At 61.6% G+C, this 23,397-nt stretch overlaps 1 protein-coding gene across 1 annotated transcript; it reads right to left on the bottom strand.

The window, feature by feature from the left end:
* Nucleotides 1-853: 853 nt before the first annotated feature.
* Nucleotides 854-22,783, bottom strand: KCNJ4 (potassium inwardly rectifying channel subfamily J member 4). The gene is made up of 2 exons (XM_079774528.1): nucleotides 22,421-22,783; nucleotides 854-2,556 (listed from the first exon to the last, which is right to left on the bottom strand). The coding sequence occupies exon 2, from the start codon at nucleotides 2,515-2,517 to the stop codon at nucleotides 1,189-1,191; it is 1,329 nt and encodes a 442-aa protein (XP_079630654.1). The 5' UTR covers nucleotides 2,518-2,556; nucleotides 22,421-22,783; the 3' UTR covers nucleotides 854-1,188.
* Nucleotides 22,784-23,397: the final 614 nt, after the last annotated feature.

Below are 23,397 nucleotides of genomic sequence, written 5' to 3'. Positions count from 1 at the left end.
ACACACAATACACAGGCATGCCACATACAATACATATACATGCATAGCACACACATCCATATACACACAGGTACCACACACACCAAACCACACACACAATACACAGGCATGCCACATACAATACACATACATGCATAGCACACACATCCATATATACTCAGGTACCGCACACATCCATACCACACATACAATACACAGGCATGCCACATACAATACACATACATGCATAGCACACACATACATATACACACAGGTACCAAACACATCCATACCACACAAACACAATACACAGGCACGCCACATACAATACACATACATGTGTAGCACACACCATACATATACATATCATACACACCACACACATACCACACACAGACACACTCACATTATGTTGGTCTCTCTCTCTCTTCTTCCCAACCCTCCATCTTCAACCAACCTACCCCAATGGGCCATATACTTTATTAAAAATATATAGTTACAAATCCATTGTCGATTTGGGCTGGGTCCGGGGCCCGGAGACACCACAGGGAGGGGTGGCCTGTGTCCCGCCCCTTGGGCTCCCACCTCTACACTCAAACCAGCACCATCCAGGGGCGAGGAGGCTGGCTCTGAGGGCTTCAAGGGGCAGCCAGCTGGGCCACACGGGCGGAGGGAGGGTGCACAGAGAGGACGGCACTCGGTGTCCCGCAGGTTCAAACGGCAGAAGGTGGATTCGGTGCCTCCATCTCTCTCCATTTATAGATATTTACAAAAGGAAGTCATGAGCAACAGGTCACAGTCATGCAAAAGAACGCACCCACCCCGCCCTCCCCAAAAACTAGCCCCTGCCCACCCCAGACCCTCTGATGCCCACCCTCCAGAAGTCCAGCCGCGTTCCCCAGGGTTCTGAGAACAAAGGGGCACGTCCTTGAAGGGTCGGTGGGGGAAGGATGGCGAGTCTGGGGTCCCGGAGCCACCCGCTGGCCGGCGTTGGGGAACCGGAGCGACAGGGCAGAGGGTCTCCGGTGCCCTCCCCAGGCCTGGGTTCCGGAGTCAGTAGGAAGGGGTCCCCCAGCTTTGAAGCCCCGCCCCCCTCCAGAAGGTCCAGGGAGCCAGGGCCAGCGCTGTCCTGAGTGCGGAGGGGTGTCCTGGCACCTCACCCCCCCAGCAGAGGCTCTTGTGGGAGGCGGCGCGGGCGGGGCCCCGAGGTCAGATGGCCGACTCCCTGCGGTAGGAGATGCTGTCCAGCGGGAGGGTGGCTTGCATGCGCTCCAGGTCCAGGTGGCTGCCGAACTCCAGCATCCGGATGATGCCCGCCTCCTCCTTGGAGCCCGCCTCCAGGCCCAGGCCCGCGGCCACCGCCGCCGCCGCGGCCGCCGCCTCCTCCTCCATCTCCTCCTCCTCCTGGCTCATGAGGGCCAGCTCGTTCTCGTAGCAGAAGGCACTGGGCGGGGGCGGCGGGGCGGGCAGCACGGTGATCTTGCTCTCCTGCAGCTCCCGGGCGGAGCAGCAGGGCGTGCCCGCCACCTCGTAGGTCTTGTGGAAGCGCGAGTAGTCCACCTTGTAGTGGCTCTTCTCCTCGAAGACCACGGGCTCGAAGCGGTGGCCCCACAGGATCTCGCTGGCCAGGTAGGAGCTGCGGGCCTGGGTGGTCATGGCCGTGGCCTCCACCATGCCCTCCAGGATGACCACGATCTCGAAGTCCTCGGACTCCAGCTCCTCCTTGCCCATGCCGTACAGCGGGCTGTCCTCGTCGATCTCGTGCACGATGATGATGGGCGACACCAGGAAGATGCGGTCCAGGCCAATGTCGTAGCCCACGTTGAGGTCCCGCTGGTCCAGCGGCAGGTACTCGCCCTCCTGGGTCATGTAGGGCTTAATGAGCTGGGCCCGCACGTGGGCCTCCACGATGTGGCTCTTGCGCAGGTTGCCCACGCGCCACATCAGGCACAGCTTGCCGTCGCGCACCGAGATGACCGCGTGGTGGCTGAACAGCAGCGTCTGCGCCCGCTTCTTGGGCCGGGCCATCTTGGCCATGATGGTGCCGATCATGAAGGAGTCGATGACGCAGCCCACGATGGACTGGACCACCACGGCGATGACCGCCAGCGGGCACTCCTCCGTCACGCACCGGAACCCGTAGCCGATGGTCGTCTGCGTCTCCACCGAGAACAGGAAGGCGCCCAGGAAGCCGTTCACGTGCATGATGCACGGCTTGGGGCTCGCCGGCGCCGCCCCGCCGCCGCCGCCCGCCGGGGCCGCCGCGGGGCCGGCCTCCAGGTCGCCGTGGAAGAAGGCGATGCACCAGAAGAGGAGGCCGAAGAAGAGCCAGGAGACGAGGAAGGCCGCGGAGAAGATCATGAGCATGTAGCGCCAGCGCGTGTCCACGCAGGTGGTGAAGATGTCCGCCATGTAGCGCTGCGACTTGTTGCTCAGGTTGGCGAAGTACACGTTGCATTGGCCGTTCTTCTTGACGAAGCGGTTGCGGCGTTTCCGCCGGGGCACGTGGGCCTGCCCGTTGCGGCTGTGCCCGAGCATGTCCCGAGGCAGGCGAGGTCACCGGGGAAGACACGGGGCCTGGGGGGGGGGAAGCCAGACACGTGAGATGCTGGGAGCGGCGGCCGCGGGGTGGCCTCTCCGAGGGCCCGGGGAGCCCCGGCTCTGGTGGCAAGGCGCCCACCCAGAGACACTCAGAAGGGGAAGCGCCTGGCCTGGCCCCCGAGACCTCCTCCGCCCGGGCCAGCAGAACGTGACAGGGAAGGTGGCTCTGACGACAGGGAGGGGTGTCGGGCCCTGGCCGGTTTGGCTCAGTGGATAGAGCGTCGGCCTGCGGACTCAGGGGTCCCAGGTTCGATTCCGGTCAAGGGCATGTACCTTGGTTGCGGGCACATTCCCAGTGTGGGGCGTGCAGGAGGCAGCTGATCGGTGATTCTCTCTCATCATTGATGTCTCTCTCTCTCTCTCCCTTCCTGTCTGAAATCAATAAAAAATATATATATTTAAAAAACAAACAAACAGGGAGGGGTGTCGGGACCCGAGCCAGCGCCTCCACGGCCAGCCCAGCTCCAGCACTGGGGTCTCTCCAGGCCAGAAGCTGGGGCCACCAGGATCCAGAGCCCAGTCCCAGCCCTCCCGCGGCCCCTCCAGCCCTCCTCTGCCCACTGCTCCAAGCCCGGGCCTCCTGATGCCCAGCCTGCCACCAGCTGCCCTGAGCAGAGGGAGCTGTGAGGGCTCCGGCCCCGCTCACCGCCCCCCCCCCCCCGCGTTCACCCTCTGCCCTTTGGGTCTTTCCGGGGCAGGTGTTCTCCTGTGCGGTCCAACACGACAGCCGCTGCCACCTGTGGCTCTTGACATTCGCTTAAAATTAAGTGAAAACTTAACTCAGTTCCACAGCTGCATCAGCCACATGCCACCGTCCAGTGCTCGTGGCTGCTGGCTGCCACGCTGGACGGCTGACAGGACACGCCCATCACTGCAGGAAGTCCCGTGGACAATGCGGGGACCTGTCCTGTCCCCAGACCTGTTGGGAGCAGTGGTGGGGGGAGACCCCATGGCGGGCAAGACAGGAAGGGGGTCCCTGAGCTTGGCTCCTGTGTGGGTATCGCTATTCCCCTGTCACAGGAAAGGGAAGAGGGGCTCAGAGAGGGCCGGGACCTGCCCCAGGCCACACAGCTGGTACGTGGGCCCACACCCAGGGGTGGTTACCCCTTCTGTCCCCACGTGCGGTCAGCCTCGAGGAGTTCAGTGTGTGGAGGCTCAGACAGGGGGAGGTTCCACACCCACCGACCGCTGTGTCACCTTCGGGTGACGCAGTTCACCTCTCTCAGCCTCACTCCCTTCATTTGTGGAGTGGGGGCCCACACCCTGCCTCACGGGGCCCAAGGAGACGGTAGGTGCTCGCTCACCGCCAGGTGCCCTCCCGCCTCCCAGGAGCAGGAGGAGCGGGCGAGGGGCCGGACCGGGCTGTCAGCACGCCCAGCTGTTCGGGCAGAGGCAGCCCCTCACCCCGCCGGGTGGCAGGGCGCACCAGCTGGGCCCGTGGGGGGCAGACCCTCCCGTATCCCTCTTCCCCGGGGGCCCCGGCAGAGAGATGGTGCTGCCCCGGCCGCAGCGGCTGGCAGGGCCGGCCCGAGCCTCGGTTCCTGGTAACATTTTGGCCCAGAATTATATAAGGCTGAAAGTTTCTATTTTCTGTGCTATTCTTCTTCCTGATCTAATTGTGCATCTGTGGCAATGTTTATACACTTCCCCGGTTCAGGACAACTCGGTTGCCGCAGCAACCGGTGCGCGCCAACGCTGTAATTTAGAGATCAGCGGCTCCGGAGCCTGCCTCTTCCAGGGAGGAACGCCCTCTCTCAGCCCAGGGAGAGCGCCCTGCCCCCTCCCCCACCGTCCCTCTGGGTTCTTCTCCCTTCTCCCTTCAAAGGAGCTCCCTGGGTCCCGCAGTCCCCGATGGAAGTCCAAGAGCCACCTTGTAACTTGAGTAAGTTACTTGCCTGGCCTGAGCCTCAGTTTCCTCATCTGGAGAATGGGATGAGTGAGACCCATCAGTCTGAAGACCTAACTGGTAACGTTGCCATGTGATGCTGGCCCTTAAGGGGGCACACCTTCACCCGGGCACCCCAGGCTCTCCCTGCCACCTCCCCCAGAGGCTCAACAGCCAGGCTGCGGGGTGCGCCTTCTGGCTAGAGGCAGTTTCCAGGGAGGTCTGCCTTCACTAAGCGGCTCTGTCCCACTGCCCTGACTGCCGCCATTACCACCACGGAAGGAACCGGAGCGGAAGGAACAGAGGATCGCTGGTTTCCAGGCCCTCGTTCACGCGAGGCCAGGGAAGCCCAGCGCTGGGACGGACTAGCTGAGAGCCCGGAACGAGGCCGGGGGCCGCCCTGAGCCTGGTCTCCTCACTCCCGCTCCAGAGCCCCTGGCAGAGCCCAAGGTGCTGCTGGGAAGAGGGGCTTCCTCCCCGGAGGGCACTGGGGTGAGGTTGGGGCAGGGGAGGAGAGGGCATCTGCGGGTCTCCAGGAGAGGGGCAGAGGGGACGTGTGGGGACCCAGCCTTTCAAGGATGAGGTCATGAGGCCCAGAGAGGGTGAGGGCCTTGCCCAAGGCTCTCTGCCCAAAGGGACTGTCCCTGACCTGGCAAGGCCGTCCACCCCCCTGTGCCCCCCGGGTTCTTCCTTTAGTCTGAGCGCGTCCTGGGGCTCCTTTCGTGGTGACAGCCTTTCTTTGGGGGAAGGAATGGGGATGGGACATGCCGGCTGCGTTTCACAAACCGAATGTCCTTTCTTGGCAACGTGAAGGATGACCGGGCTGTGCCAGTTACCAATTTTTAAAAAATGTACTGTGTCCTGGCCGGTGTGGCTCGGTGGGTGAACATCGACTCATGAACCAGGAGGTCACGGTTCGATTCCTGGTCAGGGCACATGCCTGGATGCAGGTTCAATTCCCAGGAGGCAGCCAATCAATGATTCTCTCTCATCATTGATGTTTCTCTCTTTCTCCCTCTCCCTTCCTCTCTGAAATCAATAAAAATATATTTTAAAAAATTTTACTATGTTGTGAACATCTAAAATCTGAGGCCCCTAGCCCAGATTTCACTGGACAAACCAGGGAAACTGAGGCAGAGAGCAGGGATATGGCCCAGAGAGCCAGCAGTGGGCCAAGGACCTGGGGCCCCAGGGAGACGGTGCAGGTGAGCAGCAGGGCTGTGAGCTCGCTGGCACGGCTGCTGTCCGGTCCTTCCTGAGGATCTGGGGGGGCGGAGACCCTGCCGGCCAGGGGTCCGAGGAGGTCGGAAGGAGACCCGCTCTGTCATCTCTCACATTTTCCCTCGGATTTTGGCAAAGCTGGGATGCGATTCCTTGTCCACACTCCTTTCCGGAAGAAAAGCTGACAGGGTGGCAGCAGCCCCAGTGGGTTCCAGCACCCGGGCACGTCTCCCGTGCGCACCCTCACCACGCGTGGGAGGCGCGGGGGCAGCGCCTCGGGTGGCCCCCAGCCCAGGCAGAAGCAGGGGCGGGTCTGAGCCCAGGGCAGGCTCAGTCCACACTGCCGCCGAGAGGCAGGAGGGAGAGGGCAGGAGCCACAGGACACCCCGCCAGCCTGAGGACCTTCCTGCACCTCCTGGCATCAGGTGGGGTGACAGGGAGGTGAGGGGACTTGCCTGAGGCCACACAGCGCCGCCGTGGGCCCGCTGAACCATCATCTGTGGCTGCTCTTAGGGAACTGGCCCTCAGGACGGCCGGTCTAGCTCACTGAAGCCTCAGCAAACCTCAGTTTATTGAACAGCTATCTGTTGGAACCTCCCACAGCACAGGTTGGGGTGGGGGTGGGGAGAGGGATGGGGATCGGGGGGTCACACAGTAGAAGTGGCAAAGCTGGGATACCGACTCAGGTCTGGCTGGCTCCAGGTCCCTGACTCAGCCCCCGCCCTGGCCCCGACCCCTCCGCTCTCCAAAGCCCGCGCTGGCTGCGCTGCCAGCTGCCCGCCTGCCTCCCCTGAGCCCGGGCCGCACTGTCCGCTCGCCTGGACTTCTTTTCCACTTTATGGAAATAACGCGCTGCTTGAGCACTTGTGTTTGGGGTGGCGAGACCTGGTTCCTGGTCTCAGCCCTGTCACCTCCTAGTGTGTCCTCTTTGGGCCTCAGTTTCTTCATCTGCAAAATGGAGATGCTGATCACGGTATCTACCCCACCAGGCCGCTGTGGCGGCAAACGTGATCAGCACTCGTAATGGACACCTCGGCTGGGGTGGCAACAGGCACTGCAGGGAAAGGCACAGAATATGGCGATGAAGAAGAAGAAGAAGAAGATGATGGTGACTATGTCAGAAAATCTGGCTTCCAGTCCTGGTTCGGCCGCTGACTGCTCAAGCCCGATGCTCCTCTCTGTCTGCAAAATGGGGGTGGCGGGGTGGAGCCGCTCCCTGGGAGAGCTGGGAAGATGTAATGAAACGAGGCGCCCAGCATAGTCTGGAGGGGAGACTGACTCTCCCACCAGAGGGAGCAGGCCCGGGGGGCTGGCAGGGCAGAGGGACTCCCCCCGTGAGAGCCCGAAAGGATTCAGAGGGTGGGAAGTGGAAGGAACACACCGTCCCGTTCCCAGCCCCCGAGGAGTACAGAGCCTGCCCATCCGGCTCTCAAGGAGGCCGCTCAGGTCCGGCTCCCCGGTGTGGGCGGTGTCCTCTCAGCGCTCACACACGGGGCTTTGCGGGGGGGAAAGGGACCGGGCAGCTGTGTGCTCCTCAGAGAGAAAGGGAGCTGAGGATGGATCGAGCCGGGGGTGGGGGATGGGGGGGAGGGGATTTCGGCAGGGTGTCCGCTCCTGCCCATGACCCCTGCAGGCCTCCGTCCTGCTCCTTGGACCCTGGGAGGTCTGACTCTCTTCTCTTTGTGAATGCCGAGAGCCCGTATCTCCCCGCTCCCCGTCCAGTGGCTTCGACTCCGAGTCTCTGTCCACTTTCTGCCTGTGTGACCTTGGGCAAGTTACTTCACCTCTCTGGTCCCTGCATGCCTCATCTATTGGCGGGGCTAATAATAGCCCTTGCCTCACAAGGTTGTAATGAGGAATAAATAGGACCGTGCACGTCACGTGCCCAGAACACAGTCAGTGACTGATAGGTGGTCGGAGTCACTCCCAAGCCTGACCCTGACCGGTCCTTCCCTGGACCTCCTCCCTGCACTGCAGAGCCCACCCTGTGTCCATGTCATGCCCTGCCCAGTCTGTCCCGACAGCAGCACGAGGGACCAGGTGAGTGCGCGGTGGCCTCAGACCTCACAGAGCGGGGCGGAAGCGGGCTCCGGCGGGCTCCTTGACCTCTCTGGGCCTCAGTGTCTCCACCGGGGAAGGAATAGAGCCATGCCTACCTTGCACGCGGTCCTGAGGGCCAGACGCAGCTTGTCAATTGTCATGAGAGCGCAGGCCACACAGTGGGTGCTCAATTAATGCTGTTCCGCCCCCACAACTTCTTCTGAACCCTGACGTCCCACTGCACACCGCGCCCTCCCCCTGGCTGACGGTGTGAGGTGTGACGTTGCAAAATCCGCAAGGAGCAGTGAGCACCCACTTCCTCTGTGCGGGCTCTGCTCTGAGTGCTTCGCCAGGATCAATTCCTGCCACCCTCCCCGTGACCTCGGAGGAGTCGCCGTTACTGTCCCCGCTTCAGGAGGACCCAGGCACAGAGAGGTTCAGCCACGGCCCGCGCTCACACAGCGCCGGAGTGGCAGTCAGGAGTCGGACCCCAGCGGTGGATCCCAGAGCATATTCCTTAGACACTCCGTTCTCCCGCCTCGAAGAAACACGGTGACACTGCACGTTTCTCCCACTTAGGTCTCCCACTTAGTAAACACCCACCGGCCCCCCGTGGGCCAGGCGGGCAAGTCAGTCCTCCTGGGAAGGAGGAACTGGTCGCAGGGAGTGGAGCCAGGACCCAGGTCCTTGATTCCCGGTCCAGCCGGAGCCTAGCCACGCAGGCGGCTCTGGGCTCAGAGGGGCTCTGCGCAGTGGGGTGAAGCAGCTCATCCCTGCAGCTCTGCACCCCACCTCTCTCGCCCAGCCCCCCGGCCTGCAGGAGAGCAGGCTGAGAGAGAAAGCATGTTCCCCAGACTGTCCACACAGGCCTCTGGTCATGGCCAGTGCCGGGAGCCGGTGGCCGGAAGACTCCAGGGCTCCAACCTGCCAGGGCGCCCTGTGCTGCAGCCCACACCTGGCCCCTGCCCTGAAGGAGAACTCGCCCCCCCACCCTACCCCCCGCCCCAGGAGTCTCTTCTATCGATTACTCTGTCCCACCCACAGGGGCACCCCAACCCCCCGCGCCCCTCCCCCTACAAGGGTCTGAAGGCGAGCGGGGCTCCCCAGGCTTCTCTTTCCCAGAACCCCAGTCTCTTGCTGGCGGTGCGTCCACTCCCCCACCCGCTGTGGCTCGGATCCCGTGGCTGCACGCTCCACGCCGCGCCCTCGGTGACTGCTTATTGCTCACTTGCTGTGGGGCAGGCGGCGGGCGCCCAGCTACGGGCCAGCTGGGAGCCGCTCCACAACAACAAGCGGAGGCGGCAGCCTGAGGACAAGTCTCACCGCGAGAGGACGAGGGGCTCTGGTCGGCTGGGGGCCCTCAAAGGCCTCTTGGAGAAAGTGGCATTTAAACCGAGACCTGAGTCATGAGTGGGAGTCGAGGTGGCCATGAGAATTGTGTGTCTGTGTGCACGGCAGGGTGTAGAACATTCCAGAAAGAGTCTGGTGTGTTGCCTGCCTGGCCGGTGTGGCTCAGCGGTGGAGCATCGATCGACCCATGAACCAAGAGGGCACTGGTTCGATTCCTGGTCAGGGCACATGTGCAGTAGGGGGCGTGCAGAAGTAAGCCAATCAATGACGTTTCTCTCCCATCGATGTCTCTCTCTCTATCCCTCTCCCTTCCTCTCTATAAAAACCAATAAAAACATATTTTTACAAGGAGGTTTCACCTGGGTTGGTCTTGAATCAGGAGATACCGCAGGCCCCCGTGTGTCTGGGACACGGAAGAGGACCAGGTTTGAGGGTGACACGTTCTAGTACTCAGTGGCCTTGGTATGTCCCGATGGAGATGCCCGGCAGGTCAGACCCCAGGTCTGCGCGGAGTTAGACCTTGACCGCCCCGGGGATATTTTAAGCTGCGAGGGCGGAGGAGATCGCAGGGGGCAAGAAGGCTGGCTGAGCAGAGACGAGGGCTCAGACCCAGCCAGCGCCTCCGCACAGGAGACCTGACACAGCAGAGGGCGGCTGAGTGCAGAGCCAGAGGACACGGGGACAGGGGACAGCGGCGGAGCCAGGAGGAGGGAGTGTTAGCAGAGCCGCCCAGGTGCCCTGACCAGCCCCGCCCACGAGGCCCTCGGCCCCACCTCCCTTCTCCACTCGGATACCCTCCCTCCCGGCCAAAAAGGCAGGACTCCTCCTGAGCTGAGGGCTGAGGCGGGGAGGTGTGGGGGCAGAGGGAGCTGTGGTGGGAGCAGAGGTGACCTCCCCGCAGCCCACGATGCCCTCCCCATCCTGGCATCCCAGCCAGGGGTGGGAATGGGCGTGGGGATCCCTGTCCCTTAACCCTGTCCTTGGCCTCTCAGCAAACCAGTCTCCAGGACTGGGCTGCTGGTGCAGGGGGAGGGCGTCCGAGAGCTTGGGGGAGTGGAGGCCAACACCCTCATTCCCACACACAGGAGTCCCTGGGTCTTGGCTGGGCCCAGAGGCTGCACCTAAGAAGAGGTGGGGGGAGGGGGGCACTAGGGAAGGGGAGTGAGCGCCAAGTGCCAGGCCTGCTCCCTCCCTTGCTCTGGGCGGCCTGGGTGGCTCTGGAGAGCGTGCTCCTGGGACCTTGGCCTGCGGACGGCCACGCACCTCCTTTGCCCAGCCTGGCAGAGGCCCGCCGCCCATCCCCGAAGGGCTCACCACGCAGCCCGCAGCCAGAAAGGAGGAGGAGGGAGCCCTGGAGGAGCGATGTGGGTCTTCAAGATGAGTTTCAAGTGGAAAAAGGCAACAGCGATGGATACCAAGTATAGTATCTACCGTTTGTACAGAAAAGGAGAGAGGAATTTTTAGATACACATATTTGCTTGTCTGTGCTTGTCTGCGGATGGAGACCCAGGAGACGGGTGCCACGCTGCCTCCGGGGAGGGGAAGCAGGTGGCTGGGGATGGGGTGGGAGGCAGGATTCTCACTGTATTCCCGTTGTGTCTCTTTAATTTTAGAACCATATGAATGTATTACCTACAGAAAAAAAAAGACACAGGGAAGGTTTTAAAATTAGTGTGTACATATGTGTGTTTTTCTGAGAAGGATCCGAGCATTCGCAAGGTCCTCAAAGGGACTGTGATCCCAGAAAGCTCGGATCTGCTTCACCGAGGCGCTGTGTGGCTCTGGGACAATGCCTGCGCCTCTCTGAGTCCCATCCCTGAGGGGAGAATGGCACTGCACACGCGTCCGAAGGTGGACCGTGTACTGGAGGTGAGGGCTTGAAAACTGTCAAGTGCAGAAGCCCTTCTTGAAGAGGGGGCCTTCGCGTCACCTCGCGTTCTCCCCACAGTCCCTAGGGGTTCGGTTGCCCCCACTGTCCTCCCCGCTGCTCGGATGGAGGCCCTGGCTGGCCCTCGCCTTCGCTGTGAGGCCTCCAGGCCTGAAGGCCGCTCTCTGGTTGCCCTCCTGGCTCTCCCTCCTCCAGCCTCTGCGTGCCCACCCCGTGCAGTGCCCAAGCTCACCCGGCCCCTGTCACCCTTCCAAGCAGTGGCGAGCCAACTCAGCTCCTGCTCCCCGTGTCTGCTGGGCGTCAAGAGGCATCACAAACTCAGCCTCGCGAAGACCCACCCACCGCCCCTCCCCTGCCTTCTCCACCCCCTGTGACCTCCCAGGGAGGGGTCCACGCAGGCCTAGCGCCCGGGTGCCACCCTTCAGCCCTCTCCACAGCAGTCGGCGCACAGTGGTCCAACGAACATTTAGTGTTTGCTGGGGGCCGCGAGCCCCGGCCACTCCTTTGATCCTCGGGAGACCCTGGAAGGGGAGCTGCTATTTTTATCCCTGCTGAGGGCTCAGGAGCTCCCCCAGGCAGGAGAACCCCAGGACTGGGGCCTGGACGCTGGCCCCACACCCAGCCCATGCAGCCTGCACAGGGCTCCCTGCTCGGAGCCACCTCGCTACCGGACACTCCACGGCCTCCTCCTCCCTGCACCTCCGGCTCCTCTCCCCCTGCAGGCCCAGCTCCACGGGCGGAGGACCCACGGTGCTCCTCAGCTTAGGGCGGAGGGGCTTTCCTGCTTCTCTGACCTCAACCTTCCACTCCCACCCCACCCCGGCCACCTGGGCCCTCCTTCTTGTCCCCTGGACACACCAAGTCCATTCCCAACTCTGGCTCTTTCCACTGGCCGTGCCTTCTGGTTGGAATCCTCCAGGACTCCACCGCCCTCACCTTCCCACCATTCAGGTAAGGCTGCCTCCTCCAAGAGACCCCCGGGCACTCTCCGTCCGTCTGTCCGTCTGCGCCCTGACCTCCTCACATCACTGATCCCATTTCATTTGCAATCTCCTTAAGTGCAGGGACCTTGAGTCTCTGCCTCACCCCTGAGCCCCAGACGCTTCATAAACATCTGATGACTGACAAAGAAACAAGATAATTTCGGCCGTCATGATTCCCACAAAGGCCCTAAGCAGGGTGATGTGACAGAACGTGACCAAGCAGGAGCTATTTTTGTCACCGTAGCCAGGGAGAACCTCTCGACAAGGTGGCCGCTGAGTGGAGACCAGGAGACCTTCTGCGACACTGGAGTGGGACAGGACATCTGAGCCCCGGCCTCCGCCTCGCCCTCCATGGACCACTGGCTTCTCCTCTGCTGACCCTCAGGGTCCTCCCAGGGGGTCATCAGGGCATCGGGCTCCGTACTCAGTGTCCTAGGCCCAAAGGCTAAGCTCCAAGGACTGGCGGGAGAAACGTGCAGGGCCGAGCCGGGTGCAGCCAGCTGCCTTCGGAGGGTCAGACAGCGGGAGGAGCACGCAGCCTCCTCTCCTGCCCCGGCATCCCAGCTCCTCCACAGCCAGGAGAGATGTCGCTATCAGAATGCCCACTACGCACAGGCCAGTGCTAGGTGCTTACTCATCATTTCTGCCCATCTGCCCATCTGGCTCCTGAAGCCAGAGACTCTCAGACTCCATTCATTCATTCATTCATCACCCTAAATGTATGCTGAGCTGAAGTGGCATCTGCCCTCCTGCCTGGCACGTCTCTAGCACAGCACAGTGCCTTGCCCCGGAGAGCACTCCATAAATCATTGTGGAATGAATGAACATTTACTGAGCACCTACTATGTGCTGGGGGAAGACACGTGAGTAAGGCTCAGCCCCGCTTTGCTGAGCTCCGAGTGTCAACACGTGAGGATGGAAAATGAAGGGTCTACACAGCAGAGGGCGTAAGAGAAGGTCCCCAGGAAGATGTGGGGCAAGCAGGGAGCACAAACGTGAGGCAGGGCTGGGCCAGGGCTGGGCCGGGCAGAGAGCAGGACCTAGGGCCTGGGGTGGGGGTGGGGGTTGACAGAAGGCTCCGGGCCTGGAGCTAAGTGGGCTACTGGGCAAGAGATGGAAGGTCTGAGGACAGAATAGCCGCATCCCAGAATTCTCCGCGCTTATGTTTTAGGAACCGAGCATCCTGGGAAAAAGGAATCTGCACCCCTTATCAGTGGCACCCCCAGGACTTCTATACAGAGCAGTAGCTTTCACGCTTTTTGACCAAGACCCAGAGTAGAAACAAACATATTGTACATTGCTACTCATTATATAATATATATTTGAAAAGCTGAAACAAAAACATAAAAAAATAATACTCTCACTACATGCAAAGTGCTTGCTATTTTGTTTTTTAAAAAGAAGTAGTGAACCCTTGCTGGTTTGGCTCAGTGGATAGAGCATCGGCCTGCGGACTGAAGGGTCCTGGGTTCGATTCCAGTCAAGGGCACGTGCCTGGGTTGTGGGCTCGATCCCCAGTAGGGGATGTGTAGGAGGCAGCCAATCAATGATTCTCTCTCATCATTGATGTTTCTCTCTCCCCCTCTCCCTTCCTCACTGAAATCAATAAAAATATATTTTAAAAAAATAAAAATAAGTAGTGAACTCACTAAGTCAATTTTACAACCACGGATGGGTCAGGACCTACATGCAACTTATTAATTTATCTTAAATATTTTTAAAATATGTTTTTATGATTTCAGAAAGGAATGGAGAGGGGGAGGGAGATAGAAACATCAATGGTGGAAAAAAAAAAAAAAGAAACATCAATGGTGAGAGAGAATCATTGATCGGCTGCCTCCTGCATGCCCCCCACTGGGGATCGAGCCCACAACCCAGGCATGTGCCCTGATTGGGAATTGAATCGTGACCTCCTGGTTCATAGGTCAATGCTCAACCACTGAGCCATGCTTTTTATTGACTTTTAGAAAGAGGGGAAGGGAAAGGGAGAGAGAAACATCGATGTGAGAGAAACATCAAGGGATCGAGCCACAACCTGAGCATGAGCCCTGACGGGGAATCAATCCGATGACCTTTCCGTGCACGGACGACACACAACCAACTGGCCAAGGCGGACCTGAATGCGATTTGAAACCACGGACCTGTGGGGTGTTTAGGAGCTGCGCGCAGATTGAAATGGGGATTTAGGGCTTGTCTTGAAGCTGTGACCAACTGCGCTTGGACCATGGGCTTTTGGGGGGCACAACCATGGGAGGAGGTGCTGGAGGTCACGGGGAATACTCGGAAGAACAGGCTGGTAGACCTTTAGGGTCCCAGGACTGCTCTGCTGTGGCCCAAGCAAGAGGACCTCTGGGTTCTGGGTCCGATCCCTCCTCCGGAACCTGTGGGAAACCTGCTGCTGCTCCCCTAACAGTGCTCCTCAGCAGTTGCTTGCACACCTCCAGTGACAGGTAGCTCACCCCTCCTCAGATGGACTTCTGCAGTGTGGGGAGCGAGGCTCTGCCGTGCTACCACTGCAGCCGGGACGGTAACCCTCCGTGGCTGGCCTTCCATTCCCTCGCTGTGTCCTGGCCTATCATCTCTGGGACCCAGCCAATCCCCGGCACGAGGCCATGGCCCTCTCTGTACCCCGTCCAGTTCCCTCTCTTCCCTGCGGCCCTGTTCCTGCCCCGGGTCTGGGGGGCGGTGGCGCTGAAACCCGCCAGAGACTCTTTCCAAGGTCAGGTGGCTCAGGATCTGCAGCTGCAGGGCCTGGCGCTGGCGCTCAGCCAGCCCTCCCCCCACCCAGCAGGTCGGGAGGGCTGAGAGGGGACAGGGCCGGACTCAGGGCCAGAAAGGCAGGATCTGAAGGTGTGGGCTGGTGAGTGTGGGGGCTGCAAGCCTGGAAATCTGCCAGGAGTTGCCACTGAGTGATCGGGCCACACAGCAGCTCGTCAACAACCGGCCACATGGCACACAGGCTCATGGGATCTTCCCAGCAGCCCCCAGCAGATGCAAGGGCACCAGCCCACCCTCACGGCTCAGGGCGGGGAGGCGCAGAGGTGAAAAGGCTGCCCAAGGCCACACAGCCATTCAGGGGTGGAGCTGGACTTGCACCAGATCTTCTGCTTCCCACCCACAGGCCTCAGCTGGGACCACTGAGGGGGGAGCGAAGGAGGTGGGGTGCAGGGGAAGTGGCCACCCTTCCCCTCAGAACAGGCTGGGTCCCTCAAGCCCCCGAGTGCAGAGCAGAGGCCAACGTGGGAGGCAGGTATCAATGAGCAGAACCTTCTAGAGACAAGTGGGCTGCCCGTGAAGACGGTGAGGTGTGGAGGGGTGTGGAGGGCTCAGATGCCCATGTGTCAGAGTGCGGCAGCCCCTTCTGTCCCCCATGTCCCCCATAGTAGCCAGGGCCTCTCTAGTTCTGTGCCTGCCGCCTCCCCTGTATGGCCTCATGGAGTTCCTGAATCACAGACCCCGACTCCATCTGTCCCCCAGGCTGAGCAGCGCCTTAACTCTCACAGGGCCGAGGGGTCTGGGCTCTGTGGCCTGTGGTGGGGGAGGGGAGCTCCTACCGGGAGCTTGGGGTGGGGTTAGGAGAGGAGCTGCGGGTGGGGGGAGGGGAAGGGAGGAGAGACTGCCGAGAAGTCCCAGAGGCCAGCAGTGAAACCTGACTCCACCAAGTCAAGGTTGAGCAAACTCTCTCCCCCACGCCTCAACCTCCCCATCAGGTAAATGGGATCAGGCCCTCGCAGGGCATGGACCCCTCCTCCCCGGCCTCGCTGAGGTCCCCTCCCGTCCTTGCAGGCAGGGGAGCTGGGTGGGCTCTGAGAACAGGAGGAACAACCAAAGAAAGAGCCAGGCACATCCCCCTGTCACCACCGGTGGCCCAAGTTTCACACAGGAACTAAGAAAGGTTCCCAGGGGGACCGTGACCCGGGCAAGGTCGTGTGGGAGAAGTAAGTCGCTGAGCTGGGGTTCAGTTCCTGCCTCGGGCAGCCTTCCTCATTCAGCTGCACCAGCTGCCGCCCCTTCCCCTCCTTCCAATCTGGGGGTTTGCCCAGGACAGGGGGTTGACGGGAGTCAGCACTTCCCTCCCTCCAAACCCGGCCATACAGGGCATGTCTGAGAGAGAGGGTGTCAGCAGCCTGGGGGAGGGAGCGCTCTGGGTGCCAGTCCAGCCCCAGCTCTGGCACCGTCCCTGGGACCCTGGGCAATCACTGTGGCCTCGGGACTCAGTTGCTCCGTCTCCCATCAGATGCTGGAGAAAAAGCAGACACAGGAGCAAAGCGGGGCCACCAGGTAAAGCTGGGGAGAGTTTTCTCGGTCGTCCCAGGCCCACGGGGTGCCCTGCCCAAAGCACCCCCTCTGCCCTGCCCACTGGGCCCACCCGAGCAGGCCTAGACCAAAGCTCCCAGCTGATAGGTCACCGTGACAACGCCTTCACCCTACACAGCTCCAGCTGGGGTCTGGAACACCGAGGCCCACCTTTCTCAGTGGCCCCTCTCCTTGACCTGCCAATGCCCCTCATGGCGCCTCCCCTCCCCCTGCCCACTGAGGCCAGATGTTCCTGCTGCTCGACTCGGCTGGTCAGCAAGTGGCCAGGTAGCCACGGGGAAGAGGGGAACCCTCGCAGGGAGAGGATGGGAGCCCCAGGCTAGAGGAGATGCACCCTCCCTCCTCGGGAGGACAAATGGGTCCCGGAATGGCCGGAACTGGGAGCAGAGGTGGGACAAAGGACATATGGCCCCTTCTACCTGCAGGGCCTCGGACAAAACCTTGCTTCTCAGTTTATGTACTTTTTTTTTTCCAGAGAGAGAGAGAGAAGGGAGCGGGAGAGAGAGATAGAAACATTGATGAGAGAGAAACATTGATTGGCTGCAACCTGCATGCCCCCTATTGGGATCGAGCCCGCAAACCAGGGCACGTGCCGAGACCTCTTGGTTCCTGTGTCAACGCTCAACCACTGAGCCACACCAGCCAGGCAAGCCTCAGCTCTTTCATCTGAAAAGTGGGAGTGATGGTCCTCGGAGCATGGCAGTGAGGATTACATGAAGTAATGAATATAAAGCCCAGCTCAGAGCCTGGCACACAGGGGGTCGTCCCCGACTCTGCAGCTGGACCACCCAAAAACCTCTTTGTCACCCCAGCCACCAATCAATATCATCATCTATCTGAGTAACTCGTGTGTGAGTGGGAAAGTGTGAGTGGGAAAGTGTGAGTGTGCAAGTGTGAGTGTGTGAGCACATGACTGTGTGTGTGTTGGGAGGAGACAGGGCACGGCATACACAGGGAAGGGCAGGGGCCACCCCAGCATTCCTCCCACCCGTCTGCCTGGCCTGTGTGTCCTGGAAAGAACAGTGGTCTGAGGATCAGGCAAAACCCGCCAGTTCAAATCCAGTCCCAGCCACTCTCTACGTGCGTCCAGCCAGCCACTCCCCTGGCTGAACCTGTTTCCCCTGGAAATGGGGAGAACAGCTGAGGCCCCAAGTCATTAAGTCCCCACCGGACCGACAGTGGGCCACAGGGGTGGAACTGCCCCAGGCTTTGGGAGTTGGGGGCGAGACCCAGAGCAACTTGGAGCGTGAGCCCCCCCTGCTGTACCCCACCCACCACCCCGGGAGCGGTGTGCGCGCCTCAGGAGTACGCGCGCGCGCGTGTGTGACTCAAGGTCTATTCATAGCTGCGCTCCACCAGCTGCATCGTCACAAGCAGAGGGGCCTCAGCCCGTATTATTATTTCAATTACCATCTGAATTAAAAGTTTGAGCAGCGATCAGCCCACGTAGCCAGGGGAAGAGGGAGCAGGAGAAGAATAAAGATGAAAAGGAGAAGAAGGGCTGGGCCTGGAGATCCCCCCCAAACCCCAAGGAGGGCTGAGGGGCTGAGGAAGCTGCAAGGTTATACCAGCCCCCAGGTTCCTGCCCGCCCCTTGCCCAGGGCCCAGGATCCCCGGGGGGGGGGGGGGGGACGAGCACGTTGGGATGGCAGCCCAATGTTGGCTACTTTGTGGAAATAACTCATAAAACCCGATTCTCGGCCACACGGATGGGCGGACCAAGCTAGAAAGGGCGAGGAACTGACCTAAGGTCACACAGGAACCGCACCCAAGGCTGCTGGCTCCACGACCCTCTCAGGCGGGCCCCACCCCGTTTCCCTGACTTCACAGGCTGCATGGCACAGACCGCTGAGGGCGGCTCCAGGGCAGGACCCGGGAGGACAGAGGTGAACCTGCTGTTCCCCTTCTTGTTCTCCAGGCTTGATCCCCTTCCCATAGTCCTAGCCTCTCCGCCCCGTGCCAGACCACCATGAAATCTGCACCCCCAATCTCAGACCTCACCCCACCATCAGCCCAAATGCCCCTCCTCACCCACTGGTGCAGGGGACAGAGCCCTGGCCCAAGTCTAACTCTCTGGGTACTTTGGGGGCAGGCCATTCATTGTTTCTGAATCCCAGTCTTGCCGTTTGTAGAATGAGTTCTCCCCTTGGGTGTGTTCAGGATGGAGCCCCAGACAGTCCTTGAGGGGGTGTCATGCTGTGGGGGAGACAGACCATCTCCTGCCAAGATCCAGGCCAGGGGAGGGACGTTCTCCACTCTTCCCAGACTGGCCTGGACTCAAACCCAGGCTCCTCCACTTCCCTGCTGTGTGACCTTGGGCAAGTCACATAGACTCTCTGAGCCGTGGCTCCCCCATCTGTGACACTGGGACATCCATTCGACATTGGGGGGATGCTGGGAAACTTAGGATGAGCAGGGATTTGCAAAAGCTCCTGGCGACAATGTGTTTCCTTGCTGGGAAACAGGTAACTGATGGGAGCTGCTTCCCAGAACCTCCTCGGGGAGAGCAAAGACTCCTGGGATTTTGGAGGTGGAGATGTCATTCAACCTCACCCAGAAAGCTGGGGTCACCGGGTCAGGATCCCTGGCACATACCCATCTGGTTCTGCTTGAATAGCTCTGGTAGGGGGGTTGGGGAGCTCACTGCTTTACAAAGCACCCACAGATGCTCCCCAGCCTTCTCCACTTCCACTCTGGGAATCTTCTAGAGGAGCCACATTCTTCCAGCTTCACCCCAGAGGCAGCCTGCCCTGCCTAGGACTGCCTGAAACTGGCTTCTAAATGAACCTGAGAGGGAGCTTTTCAAATGGATCAAACGAGGGGTGGGATTAACGTCTAGGGGTGGTGGAGGTGGGGCCAGAGAGCAGGAGGGGAGCCACAGGGAGGACTGGGCCCTCAAAGCTCCTGGGTCCAGTCTGGGATGCCACTCTGCTCCCTGGGGTTGGGCATCTGCCTGTCTGTCTCCAAGCAGGACTGGGAGCCAGGAGCCCCAAGTTCAGGCCCCCTAAACCATCACTGTGACCTTGGGGGGGCCCCACTTCCCTCTCTGGGCCTCGATTTCTAGTTCTGTGAAAGGAGGGCGCCAGAGCAGTGAGTTGAAGCGCCAAGCCTGGTGTCTGAATGGAGACACTGTCCTTCTGCCCCCACCCCCAGCCTCGCATGCTAGGAACACGGGGCCTCTGAGTGTCTGTGGTTTCGGGGCCAGAGACCCTCTCTCTTCTCCTCGTACCCCTCTTTCACATCTAGTACCTTTGCAGGTTCTGCCGTCCCCATTTCACAGGCCAAGAGATGGAGGCATACAGAGGTAAAGTCACTTGCTCAAGGTCACAGAGAGCAATGCACACTTCAGGACTCTGTGCCCAGGAGAGCAGCAGAGCTCAAGGGCATCTTCTTCCAGGAGAGTCACCAGGATTTTGAGTGGCCAGCTGTTCCCTATACAGATGTAGACTCTGCATGGGGTGGGGGCGAGAACCGCCCAAGGTCACACGGCCCGGCAATGAAAAACTGGGGTCCTGAACGTAGGCTCCGGCTTCCCACGCCCCACCTAGCCGGGGGGCCAGCAGCATGGTCTGACCTCCTGCCTCGACCCTGGAGTCTCCCTAAATTAGAGCCCTGGCCCTGCCTCTGGGCTCCCCTCGGCTGCTCCCCGAAGCCCCCGACCCCTGGGACTGAGGCAGGAGAGTGAGCAGGAAGTCAGGGAGGCAAGTTGCGGGTTGGCCGCTTGTCCCTGGCCCTCTGGCCCTCCCTCTCCTCTCCCTGTGCAGGGGGAGCTGCAGTGATGTAATGCACTCAGCTTTGGTCCTGGTGCCAATCTCAGAAGAGAGACGACAGATTGCGTGAGCCAAATTTGGCATCCTAGGGGGAGAGGCACGAAAAGTGGAGACGTGGAGGAGAGGAGCGAGGAGCCTGGGGCGGTGCAGGAGAAGCCCCCCTGCCCGGCAGACCCCGGGGGCGCCTGTCCTCCTGCCACTCCGGCCTCCCCCGCCCCAGCCCACCTGCACTGGAGGCCTCCCCTCCTGAGTCTGAGAGGCCAGCCTGGCGGCTCCCGGCCCCTCCGGCCCTGGTGCTGCCGGGCCTGCGCCTCCCCGCCCAGCACACCGCTCCAGCTCCGCTTCCCATCGCCGCCACCAGTCTCTTGGTTACCATGCTGCTGGTTGTCATGTCGCTTACATGTCCTCGTGACTCAGTGGTCCCCGCAGAGGGGCCCCCTCCTCCTCACACCCCCTCAACTCTCGCCCCCGCCTCCCCCAGATCCACATTAAGAACCAGCCCGCCCTGTAAGCCTACACTGTTCCTCCTCCCCTTCCCTCTGATCCTAAGCTAAGAAATCTTTCCACAGCATCTCCTACCGCTACTTCATTCTCTTCCACAAATGTCTGTTAAGAACCTACTATGCCCCAGGCTTGTGCAAGCTGCCTTCAGAGACATGGCATAGTCAGTAAATCACTCAGCAGCCCACTGAAGTCACTGCCATCATCCCCATTCTCCAGTTGAAGAAACTGAGGCTCAGAGAGGTCAAGACAGCTGCCCAAGGTCACCCAGCAGAAACTCAAGGCCGGCGCTGTCTGTTCCCAGTGGCGCCAAAGGTTTTTTGTCTGGGAGAGGAGCTTCTTTTCCAAGGGGGACCCAGGGATCCTGAGGAGCAGTTCCCAAGCTCCAGATCTTCCCTCTAATCCCTGGGCCCCCCTCTCCCTGGTCAGCTCTCTATTTCCCCCCTCTCCCTTAGCTGTGCATTTTCCGAATGGTACAATGAATCCTAACTCCCACTTGCCCAGCCCCGTCCGCAGCCTGAGAGCTGCCCTCGGCTCACTTGAGCCCAGGGGCCCTCCTTGGAGGTCAGGGGGCAGGGAGTGGTGTCCTCATTCCACAGATGCGGAAGTTGAGGGTCAAGGAACAAGTGACTTGTCCAGGGTGCTGGTTCCTCAACTAGCTAAGCTGGTTTCTAGGAGCCTGATTGGAGGATACGCAGGCCCACTGCCCAGTGGAGAAAGCCCCGGAGAGCGCCCCTCCTCCCAGTGGAAAACAGAGTCGAATGTTCTAGGCTCAGTCCCCCAGGCTCCGGTGTGAATATGGATGGGTCAGCTCCATGGCCGACAGCCTTTGCTCCTGCCATGTTGCACCCCAGCCCTCATCCCACTGCGCACTTCAGCCTTTTGCTCCCCTCATCCCAGTCCAAGCCAAGGCCATCATGTGGTTCTCAGGCCCCCAAAGCCCTGGCAGCAGTCCCCCGAAGCCCTCACGCTCTGGAGATCACAGAACTGGTTGTGCAGGAGAAGCGAACAGACATTTTACACGCTTGCACACACACGCACACAGTCAGGGGATGGCTCCTCTCCGGGCCCTGCCAGTGGGACCTCCCTCCCTAAACTGCCTTTCCCTTCCACCTGCTGCTCGACATCCTACGGCTCTGGAGGCCCCCACCTGCCAGCGTCTCCAGGGCCCCCTGCCTCTGGTCCCTGCACCACACTCCTGCCTGCCCGTCTCCCTGCATCCTCCCCCCATCCTGGAGCCTGGGCACCCAGGCAGACGTGGGTGCTGCTGGTGGGGAGACTCAGCAGGCGGCAGGGGAAGTTTCCCTGCTCTGGGGTTCATCCAGACCTCTCTTTGCTCGGGGTTCTCCCTCTAGGGAGGAGAGAGCAGTCTGTGTCCCTCCCCACAGCCGGTCTCTACCCCTGTGAGAGGTGAAATGCCTCAGTTACTGGGTCCCTGTCCCCTCACCCTGGGTGGCCTGGTCCCAAGTCAGCGCTCAGACCTGGAAGCGGGATTTTGTTCTCGGTCAGATGGAAGGGCCCTTTGCAAACAGGCTGGGGATGTGGAGCGGAGAGCTCTCCGCCCCCTTGCCAGTCACCTGCCTTGAAACTCCTCTGAAACCCAGAGACAACTGGAGGTGGGCGGAGGCAGGGAAAGGTCGTGACCGGGGCAGGAGGTCAAGGCCAGCTCAGCCCACCTCTCCCCCATTCCTGGCATCCACCCAGACCTCGCCACCGCCGACGGACAGAAGGACAGAGCTCGCCGCTCCCGGGAATGCGCAGGAACCCGGGTCGGGTCGTGGCTAAGGTCCCGGGCGCACCGGGCCCAAGCAGCCGGCCCAGGACACAGACTCCCACGGGCGGGACAGACGACGGACTGCGCCAGCGGAGCGCGGGCCAGGCTTACCGCGGGGCAGAGGTCCGATGCGTGTCCGGAGGCTGCACGCCGGCTCTACATCCCACGGCGCGGGCGGGCGGCGTCCCGGCGGGAGAGGGGAGTCCCGGCGCCCTCTCCCCGCGAACCTGGCGGCCGGCCCCGGCCCCTCCCAGGCTGTCGGGGGCTCTGTCCCTGAATCTCCGGGCGTCCGGCTCTCGGCGCCTCCGCACGGCCGGGCGCTCCCTGCCCGCCGCCAACTTTCAGCGCTGCCCCGCGCCGCGCCCTCCGCGCCGCCTGGGCGTCAGCATCGCGGGGCCCGGGCCGGGCTCAGCGCGGGGCTCCGAGGGCCCATGGCTCCCGCCGCCCCCCGCCGGCGCCTTCCCCGGCCGCTCTCGGGCTGTCACCCGGGCTGCCCCCCGCCCTGCGCTCACTCCCTGCCCCGCTGCGCTCGCCTCCCGCCCAGACCTCCGGGCGGACGGTGCCCCGCCGCCACCTCCCCGCCTGGCCCGTCTCCGCCCCTCTCCGCCCCGTCTCTCTCCGGCCCGTCTCTCGGTCTCCCTCGCTCTCGCTGTCTCTCCCTGCGAGTCTGTCTCCGTCCCGTCGTCCTCCCAGCCTCTCCCCTGCCTCCCCCTCCGCTCGGCGTCTCTCCTCTGCGCGCCTCAGTCTGCCTCCCGCCCCGTCTCTGTCCTTCCTCGTCTTTCTCTCCCCGGCACTCTCGGCGCGCCCCGCCGTCTCGGACCCAGGCCCCACCGCCGCTGCGTCCCCGGCTCGCCCGGGAGCCCGAGCTCCCGCCGCCCGCGGCGCCGAGAACTCCCAACTCGGCTCACGCCGCCCCGTTTGCGAGACTTTCGCCCCTCCTCGCACGTGACCCGCACCCCGCTGCGGGGGCTGCACCGCCGCCACCACCACCCTGACAGCCCGGGAGCCCCCGACGGCCCACGGGCCCGGCCCGCCCCTTCCCCTCCGCCGGGGGGAGGGGGGGCATCAAACCCTCTCCCACCCGCCCG

This window comes from Cnephaeus nilssonii (assembly GCF_951640355.1).
Source record: "Cnephaeus nilssonii genome assembly, chromosome: 6".
Taxonomy (NCBI): Eukaryota; Metazoa; Chordata; class Mammalia; order Chiroptera; family Vespertilionidae; genus Cnephaeus; species Cnephaeus nilssonii.
Note: the sequence above shows the minus strand (reverse complement) of the source record. Positions and strands in the feature narration are given on the sequence as shown.

Bases quoted from the DNA above. Each gene is read 5' to 3' on its own strand.
- KCNJ4 (XM_079774528.1), bottom strand. From the start codon at position 2,517: ATGCTCGGGCACAGCCGCAACGGGCAGGCCCACGTGCCCCGGCGGAAA.